Below are 23,707 nucleotides of genomic sequence, written 5' to 3' on the forward strand. Positions count from 1 at the left end.
AAACCCAACACAACTGCTAAAGAATCACAAGTCCCAGCAGAGCCACAATAACAATCTCCAAGGACTGCATCATTATAAAAGAGAACCTGCCTCTGTCCATCAAACCCAGCATGCCCCTAAAACTCAACAGCACCAACTTTACAGAAGAGCTGTAGTAGCCATGGCTGGCAGGACATGCTTGCACTATAGTAGTTTAGTAGTTGTCTGTACTGGTCCTGATCAGAGTCATGCTGGGGGAACAGAGAAAGCTCACATCAATCGGCAGCAAAGGGCACTACTGGGCTACCCAGCAGTGGTAGCTGGTGCTAAACAACCCCCCCTTCCCCCAGGTCTGCACTAGCCGATCTACGATCCCCAGCCACACTCATCGCTACAAGGCAGTCCAGAGGGTGAGGAAGGAGGGGGTACTGCGGCACACACAGCACCCCGAGGGCAGACAGATGACCTGCAGATCGGAGAAAACGGGGACTGCACCCTTCCCTCCCTTCCATCCATCCATTGCACCAATTCTCTCTGCAGTACTGGCACCAAGGAGATCCGGAGGTGTGTACGTCTGCCTGCATCCCAGACCAAGGAAGTCTGGTGGTTCTCCCAGATCTCCCGGGAGGAGAAGCAGGAAGACATTAGCCAATATTAATTCGCTGTTGTCACACAACTGGGTGGACTCCGAGCGCAATGCTCTTTACCCGGAGCCCACCTTTTTTAAAACCTATTAGAGCCTATGGCTCTAATCACGTGCTTCAACCCCCCCCCCCATTGGAATCCGTGGTCTGGCGTCCTTGTATGTAGATCAGGGGGCCAGACGCTTGAATGGGGGGGCAGCGCCCATGCGTTTTCTTTGGGTGGGTTGCCACTGCAGTGTTTAGTCAGAATAGGAGGATACAGAAGTGAGTCCTAATTGTGTCAATTAAGAAGCAGCTTGCAGCACCGCATCCCGAGGATCTCAAATCGCAGCTTGCAGCACCGCCTGCCCTAAGGCTGCATCGGCACTCCTTCTAACGTCCAATTGGTAAAACTTTGTGAACGTGTGGACTGATGACCAGGTCGCCGCCTTGCAAACCTGAGCCATAGAGATCTGGTGGTGTGCTGCCCAGGAGGCGCTCATGGCCCTAGTAGAATGGGCCTTTATTGATAAAGGAGGGGGCAACCCCTTCAAGCCTTAGGCCTGACTGATTAACTGTTTAATCCATTTAGCGATGGTAGCTTTTGCTGCCGCCTGACCCATCTTGGGCCCCTCCGGCAGGATGAACAATATGTTCGTCTTTCAAATCTTTTTTGTAGCCTTAAGGTAGGCCTTCATGGCCCTGACAATATCCAAGGTATGTAGCAAGCCCTCCTTTCTAGAAGTGGGTCTTGGAAAGAAGGATGGTAGGATCAAATCCTGGTTTAAGTGAAAACTGGACACAACCTTTGGCAGAAAAGACGGATGCGGACAGGGAACCACCCTGTCTTTATGCAGAATGAGGTATGGTTCTCTACAAGACAAGGCTGCCAGCTCTAATACTCTTCTAGCAGAGGCCATAGCAACCAAAAATACTAACTTTCTAGTTAGTAATACTAACGGAACCTCAGCCAGAGGTTCAAAGGGCTGCTTTTGTAGAGCTGATAATACAAGATTTAAGTCCCATGGACAAAGCGGTGACTTGATAGGGGAATTAATGCGTAAGACCCCCTGCAAAAAAGTCTTAACTAGAGAGTGAGTGGCCAAAGGCCTCTGAAACCACACTGACAAGGCTGAAATCTGTCCCTTGATAGTGCTTAAGGCCAAGTTTTTGTCCACTCCTAGCTGTAGAAAACGTAACACTCTGTCAATGGTGTATTTGCGGGGGTGCCATTTTTGGGACTCACACCAGACTACGTAGGCCCTCCAAATCCTGTAGTAAATTACTCTGGAGACTGGCTTTCTGGCCTTAATCAGAGTAGAAATTACCTGGCTATACAGGCCTCTACCCCTGAGAATCAGGGATTCAGCCGCCAAGCCGTCAAATTTAGATGCCGTAAGGCAGGGTGGAGGATTGGGCCTTGGGAGAGTAGGTCTGGACGAAGTGGAAGGGTCCAAGGCTTTCCCACTGCCATTTTCACGATCAGTGAGTACCATGACCTCCGGGGACACGCCGGGGCTACCAGAATAACTGGTCTGCTTTCTACCCTGATCCTGCGCAGCAGGCGGGGCAGCAATGGTAACGGGGGAAAGGCATATAGTAGATTGAACTGCTGCCAAGGGCAAACCAGTGCATCGGTTCCACAGGCCAACGGATCCCAAGGCCAGTTTTTTGTTGAACCTCGATGCCATGATGTCTACATCCGGAAATCCCCACTTCTGGCAGATTTCTTGAAAGACCTGGGGATGGAGAGACCATTCCCTTGGAACCAGCTGCTGACGACTTAAGAAGTCCACCTGTAAATTGTCCACTCCGGGAATAAAAATTGCCAAGATGCATGGCACATGCGCCTCTGCCCACAGAAAAATTAAGTTCACCTCCCTTTGGACGGCTCGACTCCTCGTGCCCCCTTGGTGGTTTATGTATGCCACCGCTGTGGCATTGTCGGACTGCACTCTCACCGGAGACCCTTGCAACTTGGGTGTCCATGCCTTCAAGGCTAACCGTGCAGCTCTGATCTCCAAGACATTGATGGGCAGTAGTCTCTCTGATTCTGCCCAAGTCCCCTGCTGAGTGTGCCTGTCCAAGACCGCTCCCCAGCCCTTTAGGCTGCCATCTGTGGTCACTATCTACCAGATGATGGGACTGAAAGATTTTCCCTTCAGAAGATTCTGAGGGTTTAGCCACCAGCAGAGACTTTGACAAACTTTTGACGAGAGGGTCAAAGGAAGATCCAGGGCTTGTGGCTTTTTGCTCCAAGCCGACAGAATGGCTGCCTGTAGTACTCGCGTGTGAACCTGAGCATAAGGTACTGCCTCGAAAGTGGCTACCAGCTTGCCCAGTAATCGCATACATAAGCGAATGGTTGGTTCTTTTTTGCCCTGAACCAACTGGATTAACTCTCTGATACCTTTGACCTTTGCTAAAGGTAGAAACACTCTCTGCTGTTCCGTGTCTAGCAGCATGCCGAGGTATTCCAACCGCTTTGTGGGTTGCAAGGCCGATTTCTCTCGGTTTAGAACCCAGCCGAATACCTCGAGGTACTGAACTGTAAGGGCTACTGCTCGATTTAGGCCGGAAGCAGAGTGCTCTATGATAAGGAGGTCGTCCATGTAAGCTAGGATCGAAATTCCTTGGGTCCTTAGGTTGGCTAAGATGGGAGCCAGGACCTTCGTGAACACCCGGGGGGCCGTTGCTAGCCCGAAGGGGAGAGCTACAAATTGGTAGTGGCGTCCTGCGATTGCAAAGCGCAAGAATTTTTGATGCCCCTGAAAAATTGGTACATGTAGGTATGCATCCTTTATGTCTAGATAATCGTCCTGCTGCAAGGCAGGCAGGACGATGGAATCCGATCGTACGGATTCCATCCGAAAGGAGCAAACCCTTAGGTAAGAATTCAGACCCTTTAGATCCAGGATCGGTTTGACATCGCTGTTGGGCTTTGGTATAATAAATAGGTTGGAGTAAAAGCCTAGCCCGTGATCCTGGGCTGGCACCTCTATGATTACCCCCTGGCATAGAAGGCGATCCAAAGCTGCCAGCAGAGACGCCTTCTTTACCGGATGTTTTGGAACTCTTGATTCCTGAAAATGAGGAAAGGGGTAACTCCAGAAATTCTATTTTGTAGCCTGTGGCTACCAAGGTAAGGACCCATTTGTCGGGGACATTGGCTTCCCAAACTTCTGCAAAGAATCAAAGCCTTCCCCCCACCCGATTGAGTGGGGGCGCCCCTTCATAAAGCTGATTTGGGGGCTGGTTTTGCTGGCTTGTGAGACCATGGTCTCTTGCCACCTGAGGCCTGTCCTTGCGACTTATGACCAAAGTTTGATCGTGCAGGAGGCCGTCGATACTGCCTGGAGGCCGAGGGCCCTGGGGCTGGAGACAGCTGCCGCTTAAACGTAGGGCCTCGAGATCTCTTTTTGACCGGCAAAAGAGTGCTCTTGCCACTAGATATCGTCTGTATGTTTTTATCCAGATCCTCTCCAAAAAAGTCTTCCTCTGTGAAAGGGGAAGCCCGCTAAGAGTTTTTTACATGGAGTCTCGGCCGACCAATTCTTCAGCCACAAGAGCCTTCGCATGTGTACCAATAATAGTGACAAACGGGAAGCCTGCTGGATGGAATCTTTTATAGCATCCACCGCAAAACACAAGGCTCTGGGGAGGTCGGCTAATTCTCGTGCCTGCTGAGCCGGAATGTCCTTTAACATATGCTTTGTCTGATCTTTTAACGCTTGACAAACGCCAATAGCAGCTACTGCTGGCTGCACCACCGCTCCTGCCGTAGTAAAGGAAGCTTTCAAAAGAGTTTCTAACCGTTTATCGACGGGTCTTTGAACATTTGTATGTTCTCTACCGGGCAAGTCAAGGATTTATTAACGCAGGAGATGGCTGCGTCCACAGCCGGGAGCGCTCATTTCTTTGAAAACATTTCTTCCATAGGGTAGAGGACAGAAAACCTCTTAGGAGGTATGAATATTCTGTCAAGCCGTACCCAATCCTGAAAGATCAGATCCTCTAAAAGAGGATGAACCGGAAACAGCGCATTACTTAGTGGCGCCTTTAAGGAGCCCAAAGAAGACACCGCAGGGACTTGAGGCCCTAGTAAAGGCAGTTTAAATGCCGAACGGACCATGTCTGGTAAAGACTGGATCCACAGACTCTCCGCCTGGGAGGCTGAAAATGGTTCTTCTATGGTGGACTCCTCAATATCTGAACCCTCCAGGTTCTGTTCCACTTGATCCTCCTGAGATTCGTATTCCTCAGGGGAGAGAATCTTAGCATCCGAGGATATGAGTTTAGGCGATGGGGATCTAGTCCGTTTTTTGCCTGGAAAAGAATTTGCAATTAAATGTGTCAATCTTTGTTCTAGCCCACTCAGAGAGGTAGCTAGCATATCCTCTGTGACAAACACAGGGTTGGGATGGTTAGGGCCAGCCAACGCACCAAACATACCCAATGGCTCATCCAAGGCGACCTCCTCTGGCTTATTAGGTGAGGATATAACTGGCGTAGCCTGACTAGGATCCTCAGAATTCTGTTTTTTAGCATTTTTTGCACCTTTAGTTCCTGAGCCTTTGGGAGCCATGATACAATACCGAGGTACCACGCAAAACAACAACCCACTGTTGCAGCAAGGAGTAAAATAATATGGCTAGGGTAAATAGGTTGTACCTAATGCCCCTAAGCTACTGGGAAGGCAGTTACTTTTTTTTTTTTTTTTTTAGAAAACTGTTCCCAAAGGATTGTGCTGCTTGCCAGCTGCCGCAAGAAACTAGGCTTTATAGTATAAAGGTCTTTGGGGAGCTAGCTCCGGACCCGCAGTTCTCTCTTACGCCTCCAGGTGTCACCCTAGGAGCACCACTGCTCTGTGTCCTTCCTCCAGCCCTTCAGCGCTCATCTGAGCTGAAGACAACAGTGAGGAGGGAATGCCCCTTCCTCCTGACGCCGTTGACGTTCCCCGCTGCTTCCGCGCATGCGCATACCATGCGCACAACCACGCACGCGCGCATAACCACGCGCACACGCGCGCGCGTATTCGCAGCATGCTGGGGGGAAGCGTGTCAAACGCTGGAGGCTCCATTCCTCCTGGGATGAGGGACACCTGTTATGCGGTGGAAAAGACCCTGGCCAGGTAAGACAATTTAGGCCGTACAGACCTTTGTCATGGGTTAGGCTGCCCTTCTAGCACCTTTCCCACCATGCAGAGTTGCAGCAGCACAAAATACAGCACAATCAGGGGGACCGGTTACTGGGGAAAAAATAAGACCATTCTGTCTTAAACAGACATAGTGGAAATTTTTAGCCAATGCAGAGCATACCCAGGCTAACCCCCTCAGTATCTCCCCCGGGGTGCCTGCCGTCGAACCAAGTCCCGCAGGCCCCCCCCTTACCTGCTCCATGCCGCAGGACAATTGCATAGCAAGCGGTCCAATCTTCCCCCTTCTCGTGGGTAGCGTACTAGACCTTCAGGTACTGGGGTCCTGGAAGGAACACCTACTGCCCTGGACCTATACAGCACCCTGGCAGAAGGTACTTTTGACCTTTTAAAAAGGCCAAAGTCCTGGGCCCAGAGTCCAGCCCTCCAAGGAGAGGCATTATAGGCAAAACCCCACAACTTGGGGCCCGGGTACTGTCCACTTGGGCTCTGAGGCACTTTGGACAGATCCGTTTAGCCTGCCTTGGTCCCAAGGATGTGGAGGCAAAGCTAATTCGTGACCAACACCTAAGACACTGGTGAAAAAACTGAGGTACTCCCACTATTGGAGGGGGTTATATAGGGAGGGGACTTCCTGTTTGAGATTGCCAGTGTCCATCACCTGAAGGTACTCCATATAACCTGTATAGTAATGACTATGCCGCTCTGTGTCCCGTGATGTATGATAAAGAAAGGTGAACGGATGAACTCTACATGCCTGGTTCCCACCGTGAAGCATGGAGGAGGAGGTGTGATGGTGTGGGGGTGCTTTGCTGGTGACACTGTTGGGGATTTATTCAAAATTGAAGGCATACTGAACCAGCATGGCTACCACAGCATCTTGCAGCGGCATGCTATTCCATCCGGTTTGCGTTTAGTTGGACCATCATTTATTTTTCAACAGGACAATGACCCCAAATACACCTCCAGGCTGTGTAAGGGCTATTTGACCAAGAAGGAGAGTGATGGGGTGCTGCGCCAGGTGACTACCTCTTGAAGCTCATCAAGAGAATGCCAAGAGTGTGCAAAGCAGTAATCAAAGCAAAAGGTGGCTACTTTGAAGAACCTAGAATATGAAATATATTTTCAGTTGTTTCACACTTTTTTGTTATGTATAATTTCCACATGTGTTAATTCATAGTTTTGATGCCTTCAGTGTGAATCTACAATTTTCATAGTCATGAAAATAAAGAAAACTCTTTGAATGAGAAGGTGTGTCCAAACTTTTGGTCTGTACTGTATGTGAAACAATGTACATACAAAACCTAATTCTCAATTATTCAGATTTCACCTGCTTGCTATAATGTGTTGAGCTGTTCAGAAAACACACTTTAAAATCTATTCTTTATGTGGCATTTTAGAATTAGATATACAGTATTTTTTTAATAACAAATGGTGTGTTCAGAAAAGCATTTAACATATTTTATTTAAGTCTAAATTTAAGAACAAGAGGTCTGTTATATGGAACTGCTGAATGCTGTTAGTGGGGAAATCTGAAATTTATAGCATGGTCTGTGCCTCGAACATTCATTATTGTTTATTGATCCTTTGCTGCCATCTACTGACAATTAAGATTTACTGCCATCCTTGAAAATGAGACAATTGGTAAGTACTGCTTTGCAAAATTACTCAACGTACTCTCAGCAGGGACAAAGCCATACTTTGTGATTTAATACTTGAACACTTGAGGGTTTTTTCCTTTAATTGAAAAAGACTATTGACTTGGGAGCCACGATTCCATCATTGGTGCTATCATTCTTTCGAATTGATTTATAAAAGCATACTCTATAGTCATAGACAGCACAAACTACACTATTTGGCTGCAATGTGATATATTTAAGCAGCATTTACATTTGGCAAATAATTGTGTGCACCTTTATTAGGTTAATATACATTTACTTCAGCAACCGAAAGGTTTTATCCCCTTCCTGACCAGGCCATTTTTTTGCGATACGGCACTGCGCTGTTTTAACTGACAATTGCGTGGTCGGGCAACGCTGTACCCAAATAAAATTGATGTCCTTTTTTTCCCAGAAATAGAGCTTTCTTTATGTATTATTTGATCACCTCTGCGGTTCTTTTTTTTCTTGCTATAAACTATTTTTTTTTAAACAAACAATATTTTTTACTTTCTGCTATAAAACTCATCCAATCAAAAAATAAATTAAATATCAAATTTCTTAATCAATTTAGGCCTTTATGTATTCTGCTACATGTTTTTGGTAAAAACAAACAAACAATAGGTGTATATTGATTGGTTTGCACAAAAGTTATAAAGTCTACAAACCATGACATAGATTTGCGGACCTTTTATTTATTTTTTATTGTTTTTACTAGTAATGCCGGCAATCAGCGATTTTTAGCCACATTAAGGCGGAAAAAATCTGACACTTTGTGCCACTTTTTGGGGGCCAGTTACACCAATACAGTGATCAGTGCTAAGCAATGTACTGTCACTGTATAAATGACACTGGCAGTCAAGGGGTTAACAACGGGGGCAATCAAAGGGTTAAGTGTGCTCCTAGGGAGTTTTTTCTAACTGTGGAGGGAACGTCGTGATTGGAGGGAAACAGAGATCTGTGTTTCTACATAGCAGAAACTGAGACAATTGGGAACATTCAGATGTCAGGGGATAGAAGGTGGTTTCCGTTTCCGGGGGGAGTGGCTTGAGCATGGAGGAGTGAGGCGGCGTGTGAGGAGCTCCTAGCGGGATCACCGCATGCACCCGACAGAAGACCGACCGACAGTGAGCACTGGAAACAAGCAGAGCCTTCACCTCAGAGCGCCGATCCCAGTGTCAGTGACGTGCGGCCGCACGCTGTTTCGCCGCGCTGCAGCCGACGAATGCAAGCCAGCTGAGTTGAGTGGCGGGGAGCGGAGCAAGACAGAGCGTCTACTGCAGAGTGCCTGCTCTTGTACTTACTCTGGTGAGCAGGCTCTGTAGCGGCTCTGTGGCGGCGTACGGGGGGGCCGGTGCTGAAGAGCGGAGCGTCTACATCAGACAAGCGGGACAGTACTGGTACATGTCGCGCCGTGGAAGGAGACCCGGAAGGAGTTCACGAGCATCAAGCACCCCAGCACACTCCTACATTACCCGCTATCTCAGGGCTCAGACGGACGCGACGCTGCAGTCACTGGAGGACACCAGGGAAAGAAGCAGCAGGACGAAAGACCCCTCAGGGATGGCTGTTGCAGGAAATGCTGTGAAGGGTAGACGGGACTCTATAATTGAGGTAATATCTGCTGCACCAGCGGTATCTTCTATGCTGTATAAAGGTATGCCTAAGGGGGGAGATCCCCCCACTGAAGTTGTGGTAAACAGGATGGGGGAGGGGACGACAAGTCTGGAGAATAGTAACAAGGTCCCACAAACCCAGGAGAATAAGGTACAAGAGACTATATCAGATATGGAGCAGCTTAGAGCACTTATTCAGGCGCTCCCCACAAAGGAGGATATACAGACTCTAACTAAAACTATTATAAATACACTAAGAGAGGAGATAGAAGAAGTGCGCGCAGGTGTGGAAAGGGGCGAACAGAAAATAACAAATTTAGAAGTGCAAAACAGTAAATTAGAGCACAGACTATTGAATATGGAAGAAAAGCTCATGAGACAGCACCAACAGATGGCTGCGTTACAACTACACAGTGAGGAGGCTGAGGATAGAAGCAGACGAAATAATATCCGCATTAAGGGGGTTCCTGAGAACTTGGAAGGCCCGGCCCTGAGAGAGGCTGCCACGACCATATTCAATGTAATTTTGAATAGACCTGCCGATACACCAATCGAACTGGATCGGGTTCATAAAGTCCCTACTTTTCGCCTTCCCTCCCAAGGGGGCCCTAGAGATGTGGTCTGTAGAGTACACTTCTTCAGGGTAAAGGAAGACATTATGCGGGCGGCCTGGAAGGAGGGAGTGGTAAAATGGGAGGGTGGGGACATTCAGGTTTATCCAGATCTTTGCAGGCTTACAAAATGGAGAAGACGCTTGCTAAAACCTCTCTTGGACTATATTCGCCTTAAAGAAGCCACGTATCGATGGGGATATCCTTTGGCAGTAATTATAAAAAAAGAAGGGCAGAACTTTAGCTTAAGGTCCCCTGCTCAACTACAAGAATTATTCCGGTTTCTGGGTGCTGAGCCTATAGAAGTGCCGAACTGGCTAGAGTCACCCATAATGATGGATAGATATTAAACTGACAAAGGGGACGTTTTGTTATCTAGGAAATATAAGAACAGAGCTCCCATAGAGTAAGAAGAGGAAAATGGACAGTTTTTTTTTTTTTTTTGGTATCTCATCCCTACATGGGTCTCATATAGGTTTATGGGGAGAGGGCCCGGACTTGAATGCCTCTCGTCTCGGGGGTTTTTCTCTCTTTTTTTTTTTTTTTTCCCCCCGTGTGTTTTTCTTTTTTCGGAGGAGGAGTGGAGTGATGGGTTAAATATACACTGAATGATATATAAAATAAGGGGGCTGTGTTAGAAGTGTATAGGCAAAGAATATATATAATATATATAAGCTATACAAAGGCTGGCAAAACGAATGGCGCATATACTTGCATATATTGCATATATTCCTATTTTTTTTTTTTTTTGGTGGTTTCTTGTTGTCGGCATGAGGTATCTGATATATGGAGGTTATATATATCATGGACCGATATAAGGAGGTTATGCATATTATGTACCATATATATAAAGGAGTGACAGAGGGGTAGGAATAAATGTCTGTATGAGAGAGATAGGATTGCTCCACCCCTCCACCCTTTTTTTTTTATTTTTTTTTATTTTTTTTCTCCAGCAGAGGGGAAGGGAGGGAGTAGAGGGAAGGAGAAGGGTGGAAGGAGGATGGAAGGGAAAGGGAGAGGGAGAATAAAATTGCAGATACATTCCCCTATTGGGGAGAATAGGTAGAAGAATAAAATGCCCTCTTGGAGGCCCAATAAAAGGGTGGGGGGAAGGGGGGGGGCAAGAGGTGTTTCTTCTTTGTAGTGGGGTGGGAGTTGTGGGGGGGGTGGGTAGTATCTTTTTTTTTTTTTTTTTTTTTTTTTTAGGGGGGATGGATCCCTGATATTTTAGGGAGGGTAAAAAGGGGGGGCATAAGGGTTATTAAGGAGGGGAGGGGTAAATAGTAAAGATGGGGTCACAAATAATGGGCACATATAGTAAAGTCATCACAGACATTAAAACTGATTGCAATCGTGGTCACAATAATAAGTGGGGTGTATTCCCACCTTTTTTTTTTTTTTTTCGGGGTCCCATGCTTTTTTTTTTTTTTTTTTTTTTTTTTTTTTTTAGGGGTATGATAATTATATCACTTTATACACGATTACACGAATATGGAAGTGTGGTTATTGGGGAAATAGAAGTATTAGGTGGGGAATAAGGGGGGGAGGGAAAGGGCCAAGGGGGGCAAGAGTAGGGTGGGAAATGGAAATAAAAACTCAAAAAGATTAGCTACCAGGGGCTGGTAAACAAAATTCACCTTCTCTCTTCTTTTTCTTTTTTTTTTTTTTTTTTTTTTTTTTTTAAGCATACCCCCGATATATGTTTAAGAGGTTCAAGAAAAGAAAATAGGGCTTGTATATTGAACAGTTGAATGGATTATTGAATAATTGTATAATGTATGTAGATGTTGGGGAGATGTGCATAGAAGTTTGTATGTATAAGAAGGAGGACGCAGATACGCTAGAAGTCTCCCCTTACCCTAAATATGCTAAAGAAGGAAGTCTGTTTTTTTCTTTTTTGGTGATATGTAGAAGTGTAGTGGGTTGCTATTGGGGTCCGGGAACGGTCGGGAGGGGTGAGGTACAATTTTGTGGGGGTGAGGGGAGAGGAGGGGAGGAAGGGAGGAAAGTTAGCATTTTTTTTTTTGTTTGTTTGTTTTTTTTTCCTCAGGAATCTCCCTCCATCCCTCCCTTCTCTCTCCCTCCTTTTTTTTTTTTTTTTTTTTTTTTTTTTTGGTGTCCAAAAGATTGGGAGATATCTCCCAGTGGAGCTATCTCCAAGGGAGAACGCCTGGAATAAGGGGGTGATTCTGAAGCGGAGGTGAAGGGATATAGGACAAAGTTAACACTAGGGCAATGTGAAATGACTAATGGGGTGCATGTGGGATAACGCAGGGGAGCTCTGGACTCGCTACCCCCGCTCTCTTCTGCACATACATTCTCCCCACTAAAAACGCTTCTCCTCCAATTGGAGGTGAACCGGAAGCGTTAAATAAAGGGATAGGGATTTTTTCTCTGGTCCCTTTTTTTTTTTTTTTTTTTTTTGCTGTCCCCTCCGCGCCCGCGGTGTCTGGCCCCCAATATTAGGGGAGACACGAGAGGGGGGCGGAAGGGTAAATACTCGGGCACTTGGACGAGTGACTAGTTCTCGAGGTACGGGGGAAAGGGAGGGGGGTTTCCTTTTTTTTTTTTTTTTTTTTTCTCTTCTTTTTTTTCTTTTTTGGTCTGTCTCTCTCCCCCTTTTCTCCCCCTTGCACCGTAGTTTTATTTTTTACTACTGGACCCCTTTGTGAGGTATACCAGATTAGAAAGGCGATAAAATGGACATAATAAATTTTACATCATATAACGTCAAGGGCCTGAACAGCCCCGAAAAACGTACTAAATTAATGGCAGAACTCAGTAGAATCAAAGCTCAAGTAATCTTTTTACAAGAGACACATTTCAGAAGAGATAAAATGCCAAAACTAGGCAATCAAAGATATCCGACAGTGTACCATGGTGCCTCTCAAACATCCAAAGCGAATGGGGTGGCAATTATGCTCTCAAAACAAATGAATTGGAAAGAATCAAACGTAATTACGGACGACGTAGGAAGGATGTTAATAGTGATAGGAGAATTAGGGAATCAAAAAGTTACTCTGGTGAATTTGTATTTACCCAATGAGGATCCTATACCTACACTGGAAAAATACTTGGAAGTGGTACAACAAAACAAGGAAGGATTTCTAATTTTGGGAGGCGATCTAAATATAGCGCTGGACCCAGCAATAGACGTGTCAAAGGGAGTATCTCATATATCTAATACAAAACTACGTAAAGCAAGGCGTCTACTGAAAGATACACAGATAATAGATAGCTGGAGGATAATGCATGCCTATGACAAGGATTATAGTTTCTTTTCCGCAAAGCATAAGACATACACAAGGTTAGACTATATTTTTTTAGACCAGAACATTCTTTCTAGGTTACGAGATGCAAAAATAGGATCTTTCACAATATCTGACCACGCGCCAACCAATTGTAGCATAGAATGGGGTGAGAGAGGCCCACGAGAATGGAACTGGAGAGTCAATGAGACACTCTTAAAAGATCCGGAATATGAGAAACAGATAGCCCAGGAACTTGATAATTTCTTCTCTACTAACGATCTGGATGAAACACTGCCTATGAGTTTATGGGAGACACATAAATGCTATTTGAGAGGAGTGCTTATATCATTGGGGGCACACAGAAAACGTACTCAGAATGCTAAACTCGATAGTCTGCTGGGGGAAATCCAATCGCTGGAAACGGCACACAAGAAACTACAGTCGCACCAGATAGAAGAGAAATTGGCGGGATTGCGGGAAAAACTAAATCTTATGTTAACGGATAAAGCAAAAGCTACATTGAATAGGTGTAAAAGAACTTATTATGAATATGGGAATAAACCCAGCAGACTATTGGCAAATGCACTCAGAGACACGAGAGCCCGTAACCAGATTGAGAAGATTAAAACACAGGGGAATGGGATGGTGAGCTCTACACAACAAATAGCGGAAGCATTTAGAGAGTATTACTCAAACCTATATAGTTTAGAAAAGCAGTGTTTAAGACCAGACCTTTTGGAAAGAGAAGAGGCTATCAAGGAATACTTAGTGTCCTCAGAAATGCCAAGGATACCCAAAGAAAGTGCAGAGAAGATAGACGGCCCGATTACAGTAGAAGAATTTATGGGAGCGCTGGGCGCCCTAAAAGCGGGAAAGGCGCCAGGTCCCGACGGATATACACTGCGATATTATAAGATCTTCGCGGAAAAACTGGCACCTAGGTACATAGCGGCATTTAACTCGATCCGCGATGGTCAGAGGATGCCGGCAGAAACCCTGCTGGCTGAGATTGTAGTGATCCCCAAGGAAGGGAAAGACCCTGCCCAGTGCTCCAGCTATCGGCCAATATCTTTGTTGGATGTTGATTTAAAGATTCTAGCAAAGATTTTGGCCGATAGAATACTAACATATATCCCGTTATTGATACATCCTGACCAAGTGGGGTTTACCCCAGGCAGAGAGGGCAGAGAAAACACTCAAAGGGTAATAAGTACAATATACCTCGCCCAACAACGCCAGAAGCCTGCAGTCCTGATATCCGCGGATGCAGAAAAAGCGTTCGATAGGGTGGAATGGGGGTATTTAAAAGCAATGTTATCACATATTGGCTTGGGAAAGGGGGTACAGAATTGGGTCACAAGCCTATACTCCTGCCCATCGGCAAGAGTCAGAGTAAATGGGAAAAAATCAGACCCCTTCCCTATTCACAATGGTACCCGGCAGGGTTGCCCGCTATCCCCAATCATATTTGTACTTTCGTTGGAGCCTTTCTTAAGAATTATAAGAGCAAATAATGATATACGGGGGATCCGGGTAGGGGAGGTGGACTATAAGGTGGCAGCATATGCCGATGATCTACTGTTCACATTAACATCCCCGATAACATCGCTTCCATGCTTATTAGCTGAAATTAAAAGATACGGAAAAATTTCCAATTTTAAAGTTAATTATAACAAATCAGAAGCAATGGGAGTTGAGGTGGACAGTGGACTGCGGCAACAACTAGCTAGTAATTTCCCTTTTAGATGGACGGAATCCCATGTAGAATATTTAGGGACAAAAATACCAAGAAACTTGGGTAGGCTTTGTGAACTAAATTTTCTACCCCTATTAAAACAAATAAAACTAGACCTACTAAGGTGGGACAAAGAAATCTTTTCATGGTTTGGCCGAATAAACATAGTTAAAATGAACATTATGCCTAGACTACTCTATTTATTTCAGACCCTCCCAATAACACTCTCGAGGGGATTCCTGAAAGATTTAAGCTCTAAATTTACGAAGTTCATATGGGCAGGAAAACCGGCCAGAGTTCGGAGGAACATACTGATCTTATCCAAAGAAAAAGGAGGAGTGGGCCTACCCGATCCTATGGGGTATTACGAGGCTTCTCACCTGGTACGAGTTGTGGACTGGTGCCTACACCAGACAAACAAACCCTGGGTAAACCTGGAACAAGAAGTTAGCAATATCCCCATAGAAGGAATGGCGTGGCTGGATATGAATAAGATATCTCAGTCTGCAAAGAAACATCCCATGATAAAGGCCACACTTAGAGTTACCAGAAGGATAGGTATGAAATCGAATCTTGTGAAGTGTATTGGCCCTATGACACCAATTCTGGGAAACCCGAGCTTTGAGCCAGGTATCAGAGATCGACAGTTTAAAAACTTAAGACGGAAGGGAGTCAGTAGGCTGATACACTTCATAAGAGAAAATCATGTAATGCAGAGTGAAGATTTAGAGATGGCATACGGAGAAGATATAGACAGTTGGAGACGGAATCAATTAAGAACGTTTCTAGGCTCTCTAAAGATCCGGGAGGCAGAGATAGGAAGCCTCTCCAAATTTGAGGAAATCTGTTTAAAAAAAGAACCAATGAGACATACGCTGTCTTATATGTATAAAATATTGACTGAAGTTAACGCCCCACAAGAGCTCGTCTTTATGCAGGCATGGGAAAAGGATTTGGGCATCAAGTTTACTGAGACACAGAAAAATAAGATTTTTGCATTCACACATAAGGCCTCAATTGCATCTAGGTACCAGGAGGGGGGGTACAAAGTCCTGACAAGGTGGTATAGGACACCATCAATATTAAACCGGCTCTTCCCTAATACGTCTAAAGTCTGTTGGAGATGCCAGAAGGAAGAGGGCACTATGGTACACATATTTTGGGACTGTCGGGTGATAAGAGAATTCTGGGAGATGGTCTCGGAGACGGTCCTGGAAATTACCGGGATTGACCTGGGACATAGACCCGCAGCGTTCTTGTTACTCGACATTCCCATAACAATGGAAAAATATAAACAATCCCTAATACGCCATTTGATAACTGCTGCGAAGGCCTGTATACCAATTTTATGGAAGAACACCTCGTCCCCAACTAAATCGCAATGGATAAGTAGAATAAATGAGATACAGATGATGGAGAACCTCACAATGGGAATACAGGAACGAGAGGAGACCTATTGGAGGGTATGGACCCCATATAGGGAATATAGGGAGCGGAGCGGATAGGGGGGGAAGAGGGGAGAGACTACGGCCGACTTTTTTTTTTTTTTTTTTTTTTTTTGGTTTTGTTTTGTATGTATTTTGTTTTTTATTTTTATTTTAGTTGTGGGAAGGGGGGGGGAGGGTAGGGAGGGTGATTAATAATTTTGGAGGCAACAGGACACCTCTCTGAGGAAGGTAAAAGAAGAACGTGGGCATATACAAGAGAGGAGACCGGGGCTGTTGAAGGGGGACCAGAAGGGGTACAGGAGGCCGCAATATAGAGTATAAGAAATGTTAAGATAAGGAGTGCAATGTATGATGTAATGATAAGCTGTACCTAGTCTGACTTGTATGTAGAAAACATATATAAAATAAAGAATTGTAAAAAAAAAGAAAATGAGACAATTGGTAAGTACTGCTTTGCAAAATTACTCAACGTACTCTCAGCAGGGACAAAGCCATACTTTGTGATTTAATACTTGAACACTTGAGGGTTTTTTCCTTTAATTGAAAAAGACTATTGACTTGGGAGCCACGATTCCATCATTGGTGCTATCATTCTTTCGAATTGATTTATAAAAGCATACTCTATAGTCATAGACAGCACAAACTACACTATTTGGCTGCAATGTGATATATTTAAGCAGCATTTACATTTGGCAAATAATTGTGTGCACCTTTATTAGGTTAATATACATTTACTTCAGCAACCGAAAGGTTTTATCCCCTTCCTGACCAGGCCATTTTTTTGCGATACGGCACTGCGCTGTTTTAACTGACAATTGCGTGGTCGGGCAACGCTGTACCCAAATAAAATTGATGTCCTTTTTTTCCCAGAAATAGAGCTTTCTTTATGTATTATTTGATCACCTCTGCGGTTCTTTTTTTTCTTGCTATAAACTATTTTTTTTTAAACAAACAATATTTTTTACTTTCTGCTATAAAACTCATCCAATCAAAAAATAAATTAAATATCAAATTTCTTAATCAATTTAGGCCTTTATGTATTCTGCTACATGTTTTTGGTAAAAACAAACAAACAATAGGTGTATATTGATTGGTTTGCACAAAAGTTATAAAGTCTACAAACCATGACATAGATTTGCGGACCTTTTATTTATTTTTTATTGTTTTTACTAGTAATGCCGGCAATCAGCGATTTTTAGCCACATTAAGGCGGAAAAAATCTGACACTTTGTGCCACTTTTTGGGGGCCAGTTACACCAATACAGTGATCAGTGCTAAGCAATGTACTGTCACTGTATAAATGACACTGGCAGTCAAGGGGTTAACAACGGGGGCAATCAAAGGGTTAAGTGTGCTCCTAGGGAGTTTTTTCTAACTGTGGAGGGAACGTCGTGATTGGAGGGAAACAGAGATCTGTGTTTCTACATAGCAGAAACACAAGATCTCAAGTTTCCTCCACCACAGAATGACGGTCTGCCTTGTTTACTTAGGCAGATCACCATTCTGCCTCTCCTGTGAACGATCAGTGGGTTCCGGCAGCCATCGCACATCCTAGAGCCAAGGAGAGGAATCACATACAGGTACGTGACTTTGCACTTAAGGGCGACCCCACCATAGTATATGTACGTGGAGCAGTCCTTAAGCAGTTAAGGTGAGTTTTTCAGCAAAGCGTATTTTCACTTACATTAGTGAATGATGTCAAGCATAGTAAAAATCTAAAAAAAAAAACAGGATTAGTGCGCACACGTGATTTGATGATCTTTTTTCTCATTCACTAAACTAAGCAAATGTTCTCTTTTCAAATATATTTTTTTCTTTGTTTCACTTCATTTGCAAAGATAAATAAAAATGAATTGCGCAAATTCGCTTTGAAAGTAATCATGTCTACAAAGCTAACCAAGCAACAGATTTTAGCAGTGGGCCTGGCATTAGGATGAAGGTTAGAGAATCAAGGAGCCATATAAGCAGTGGCGGCTGTAGGATTTTTTTGAATGAACGGCAAACAGTATGTCACCCCCTCACCGTCGGTCAGTAGCACCTACCCCATCATTGGCGGCTTTCCCCTGCTCAGTAGTAGCGGCCTCCCGTTCTCCTGCTCTACATCCCTGGAGGCTTCTGGTTCTCCTGCTCTCCACGGCGGCAGCTTCAGTTTTCTCCCTCCTCCTCAGAGACCAATTGGGAGTCTTCTTTTTTCGGCTAATCAGAAAATGGGTCTCACACCCGCTTCTTATTGGCCGGCTTGAGAATCAGTGTTTTAACAGTGAATATTCATTCGCTGTCGTAACACACCTGGGTGGACTCCGGTTGCATGCTCTGCGACCCGAGCCCACCCTATTTTGAAGCGTATTAGAGCTTCTGGCTCTAATCAGGTGCTTCACAAAAATCCCCTGCCACTGTGCTTCATGCATCCGGTGCAGCGAAAAGGGGCCAGACGCATGAATAGGAGGTGGCCGTGGCAGCTATGCATGAATCTATCCATTACCATATAGGGGTGCGGCCTGGAAAGAGAGGTCAGCGCCCGGGCACCCCTAATGGACGTGTCACCACTGCATAAGTAATTATCCTATGAGGTTATCTAGTTATGATCTTTTTGCTTTATGTAGCAAACATCTCCAGTAAGAAATGTTTTGTCAATACATTCTTTCGTACTATAATATATCTCATTGTGATTACATTATCACACATCATAATCGGATTGTACGATCTACTTTATAACTACCAAAATATTTGTAGTGCGAAGGACTGCCTGATTGGATACAGATTGTGTAGATTATGTAGGTGCTCATATTACAAAGATTTTATACATCTATTGTTGAGTCTACAAAGGTTACAGTATAAGGTTAGATTGTAAAATGTATGGATTCACTTACAGAGACATTCCCATTACTTCCAAACATGCCAGCACTTGGGATCATTAGAACCCCAAACAACAGTTTCATACTTCTCAAATAGATAAATAATTGGAAATCCACCAGCAATGAAGTTAAACCTTGTTTATCTTCATGAGGGAGGATTACAAATACAAAATATCACACAAATCCTCACCATTGAGTTTCCCATAAGAGATTTGGTAGTGTATCAACACCAGTTTCAATCAAAAATGAAATGTTTTTGGTGAAGATTGACTTTTAAAGTAGTTGTAAACCCTCTCATATACCCAGTGAAGTGACTAGCCTCAGATGATACACAGAGCTTAAACAAATCCTCCTACATAAAGGTTTTACTTAGTCTGCAGTCTTCTCTATTGTATATTCCTTCACAAGTGCTGATTTTAGATTACGACCTTCTGCATTTTTTTATTATCACAGAAGAGGGGGTGGAGAGCTGCAGTTAGAAGTCTAAGACACTGTGTGAGAGCTGATTGGAGGAAATGAACACACCCCCTTCACACGCATAACTGTGTTGTGAATAGACAAACTGTGTGCTGAGCTCCCTCCCAGACACATTTTTATCTGATGTGTCAGGCAAAAGTGACTCATGCTGATAACAGAGGAACAAAGCACCAGAAAGAAACAACACTGAAAGCTTCGGAGAGAGACAAGCAAACACAACAGATATTTGTGCTGTGTACCCCTACCCATTCACCAAAAAAGTGTCAAAAAGTAATAAAAACAAGAGACACTTTTTAACAAATCCTTTATTAAAAAACAAAACAAAAACGGTATACCTCTATGTAAATCCATTGTCAATCACGCTACCCGCCAACCTAAAGAATCAAAAAAATCTAAAACACTCCCGTCTCATGGGAGGCCTCCCACTGGCTGCCTCCTCTCAGCTTTGACATTTCTTATATAGGATTTGTTAAAAAAATGTCTCTTGCGTTTATTACTTTTTGACACTTTTTTTGGTGAATGGGTAGGGGTACGATGTACGCCCATCCCTAGCATACAATCAGCTCCTAACTTCAGCTTGTTCTAGTAACCCATTTATGCCTAAAGGTAAAACAAATCTTAATGCCTAAGCCTAATTTTACTACTTTGGGACATGTGTTAGTACATATCTACTTTTTGCTACTACTACTACTACTACTACTACTACTACTACTACTACTACTACTACTACTTTTTGCGTCCAGGTGGATTATACCTGTTTTTTTTTTCAGGACAAATCCATTTGGTGGTAAATGGTAATGGATATCCCCTGATGTTTTTTTTTATTATCTAAGGAAAACTGGCTCAAAATAGTAAAACAAAAAAATATATATTTTTTATTGTAACTGTTTGTTTCTTGCTACTACCATAACCTACCACCAAAGAACAACCCACAATTAATTCTCCTGCTCCTAATGATCACAGTGATACCACATATGTATATGCACATATGCATATGTATGTTTGTACCCAAATTACAGCCTAGAAACAATGCGCATTTTGTTTTTTGTTTTTATCCTACCTAAAACACTGACATTAATACAAAAAAAATGCTGGCCCTGACATTTGACCCTGAACTTGACGTTTGACCATACCCCAAAAACTAACCCTGGAGCTGACCTAGATCAAACCTTGATCTAGGTTTTTTTTATTAATTTTTTTTTTTTATGTAAAGCAGATTTTACTAAGTTCATTTTACTTGAAGTTGAGATGTGAAAATATTACAACATGTGTTTCTGCTCATCTATTTTTTGTTAGAATGTTGTTCTTGTCATTCTCACCTTCTTTTATGTATAAACAACTGTTACAATATAAACAATATAAACAATTTAAAAAAATCTAACACATAATACAAAATGTACAATGCTACTTGTCTATCAATCAGTTACATAATGAACCACATGAATGTACACAGATTTAATTCTATAAAGCTCTAAAGAGAAATATCATCTGAACTAATTTGTTGACATAAATGATTCAGTGAAGAATCGGTGAAAAGAGATGGGGGCAGATCCTCGTATAGCGGCGCATTTATCCGCCGGGCGTAGCGTATCCAAGATACACTACGCCGCCGTAACTTACTTTTTTTTTCAAATCCACAAAGAATCCATGCCGTAAGTTACGGCGGCATAGTGTATCTTTGGCAGCGTAATGGCGCGCCATTCAAATATGATGGGGGCGTGTTTTATGTAAATACGTCGTGACCCGACGTAAACAGCGTTTTTTTTAAACTGCGCATGCGCCATCCGTGGGGGTATGCCAGTGCGCATGCTCGAAATTAAACCGGAACCAGCCAATGCTTACGACAGTGATGTCATTCTACGCAAATTCCTATTCGCGAACGACTTACGCAAACAACGTAAAAAATTCAAAATTGTACACGGGAACGACGGCCATACTTAACATTGAGTACGCCTCATAACAGTAGCTTTAACTATACGCCGGAAAAAGCAAAACGCAAACAACGTAAAAACAAAGCGCCAGCCTGATGTATGTTCGTGGATCGCCGTAACTAGCTAATTTGCATACTCAACGCGGATTTAGACAGAAACGCCACCTAGCGGCCGCCGAAAAATTGCAGCTTAGATCCGACGGCGTACTAAGACATACACCTGTCGGATCTAGCCGAGATGCCGTCGTATCTTGTTTTGAAGATACAAAACAAATATACGACGCGCACAATTTGAAATTACGCGGCGTATCAAGAGATACGCCGGCGTAATACTTTTGTGGATCTGCCCCATGCAGTTCAAATGTTTCTGGAACTTGTCATTAATGTTAAACTGCCTAAAAATTTTCAAAATGGTGAGTGAATTGGGTCTGGTCACTCCTGTTCAGGATTTGGCAAGCCTTTTCTACATTTTTGGTCATTCCTGGAGGCCCGCAACTGAAAACTCCCACTTTTTTTACCTGAAAAAAGAAAATGCATAGCATTAAAGTGATACTAAACACACACTGTTTCATTTACATTATCCCTTCTCTTTGACCCCTTTCACACTGAAGACCGCCTCATGCTAGAACGAGCGGCACTTTACCAGTGCTGTGCACTTGGGAGCAGGGAACTTTTAACCCCAAAGAAGAGGTTAACAAGGGGTAAAAAGCGCTCGAAAAGTGCAATTTTCAATAGCAGAGCTGGTTTAGGAGCCATGTATACACCGCTCCTGCACCACCCCAAAGACACTGCTTGCAGGACTTTTTTTTCCGTCCTGCAAGCGCACCGCCCCCAGTGTGAAAGCACTCTGGCATTCAAACTTGGGAGATGGGGGGGGGGGGTTTACAGGCACTATTTTGAGTGCTAAAGCAACTTCAGTGTGAAGGGAGTCTTTGTGTATATGGATGATGGCACTGTATTTATTTTTATTTTTTTAATAAAACAATATTTAAGTACCATTTTCCTAATCGATAATGTCATGTGATCCAGCTTTTTCTCTACCTGTCTGCAGGGAAACAGTGTTGGGAGGAGCTTTTAGTCCTCTGCTACTGGTCACATGTTAAAAAAAAAAAACTGCCTTTGGCATGTAGAGTAAAAACTGATTTAAATTGCTAGTAAAAGTGAAATATCTGCATATTATTATTATGCATATATTAGCTTCTGACCCTATGCCTAGATACTCGACACAAAAGATATAGGTATGTAAAAAGTGCAGTGCTCACAAACCCAAAACTAAAATGATAAAAATAAATAGTAGCGAAAAATAATCCTATGAATCCTGAAGATTGTTACCCATCCAAGTACTAACCAGGCCCAAACCCTGCTTAGCATTCGAGATCATACAAGATTGGGCACATTCAGGGTGGTATGGCCATAGGCCTTTACCCCAATGTCTATTGTTAACAGCAATATGTGTAATTGAAATACTTATCATAAACCATGATATTGTGGTAATATACAAAAAAAAAAAAAAAAATCAACAAAGTGCTTAAATCCAGGAATTCATATAGAGGCATATATAGCAGAAAATACACTAGAACAGAATAAAAAGAGCCTCACAAGCCATGATGAGAAAATAGGTGCCCCTGATGATGTCATTTGTGACGAAACTGGTAGGGTCGATACACAATACTGAACATGTGGCCATCTTTAATGCTGGAATTCCATGTTGTTGTATTATGTGATATGCTGTTGCTTGGACATTTGTAAGTGCCTAGACATAATGAATTTTTTTTTTGTGGGTGGTTTCACGCTATGTGGAGTGTCTCTTTTATCATATGTGCATCGATCCTGCTTAACTAATTCCCAGTGGTGCAGCAGTTCCCTGCAAGTTGTGGATGTCAGGACAAGTCTGGTCATTGGAGGAGAGTGCACTGAGTTCCCAGCATAGCTAGATTACTGATCACACTGTATTCTGTTGCTTAGTGTGGTCAGTTTTTAATAGGAATCAGAGGGACTAGCAGGATCACCAGGGATTTCACACAAAGGTAGCAATACATAGAGAACAGGATATTTTTTTATACAAGTACATGGTAAAACAGGCACATATCAGGAATATGAAGTGTTGGAGTAAAAAAGGATTTAAAGTGGTTGTAACCTTCCTTAACACAAAATTGTCTGTCAACGGAACAAATCAAATGTACATAGGCAGTGTTCTTTGTTTTTTTTTTAACAGGTTTATCCAGCTCCCGAAATGTAGGTCACGTGATCACTCTCTGATGCACAGTGATCCGCGAACCTGCCGGGGGGGGCGTGTTTACTGTCGGGGCATCCCAGAAATGACGATGAGTGTTCACTGTCGGGGCATCCAAGAAATGACGATGCGTGTT

The 23,707-nt window shown here is 43.6% G+C and overlaps 1 protein-coding gene across 2 annotated transcripts in view; it reads right to left on the bottom strand.

Moving 5' to 3' along the window:
• Nucleotides 1-21,616: 21,616 nt before the first annotated feature.
• Nucleotides 21,617-23,707, bottom strand: part of LOC120931421 (dual oxidase 1-like) — a 180,812-nt gene continuing 178,721 nt past the window's right edge. For both annotated transcript variants that reach the window (XM_040342840.1, XM_040342839.1), the window contains one exon: nucleotides 21,617-21,856. In XM_040342840.1, coding sequence (XP_040198774.1) covers nucleotides 21,734-21,856 — 123 coding nt within the window. In that variant the 3' untranslated portion in view covers nucleotides 21,617-21,733. The remainder of the gene's footprint in view (nucleotides 21,857-23,707) is intronic.

Source organism: Rana temporaria, chromosome 3 (genome assembly GCF_905171775.1).
Source record: "Rana temporaria chromosome 3, aRanTem1.1, whole genome shotgun sequence".
NCBI classification, from domain to species: Eukaryota; Metazoa; Chordata; class Amphibia; order Anura; family Ranidae; genus Rana; species Rana temporaria.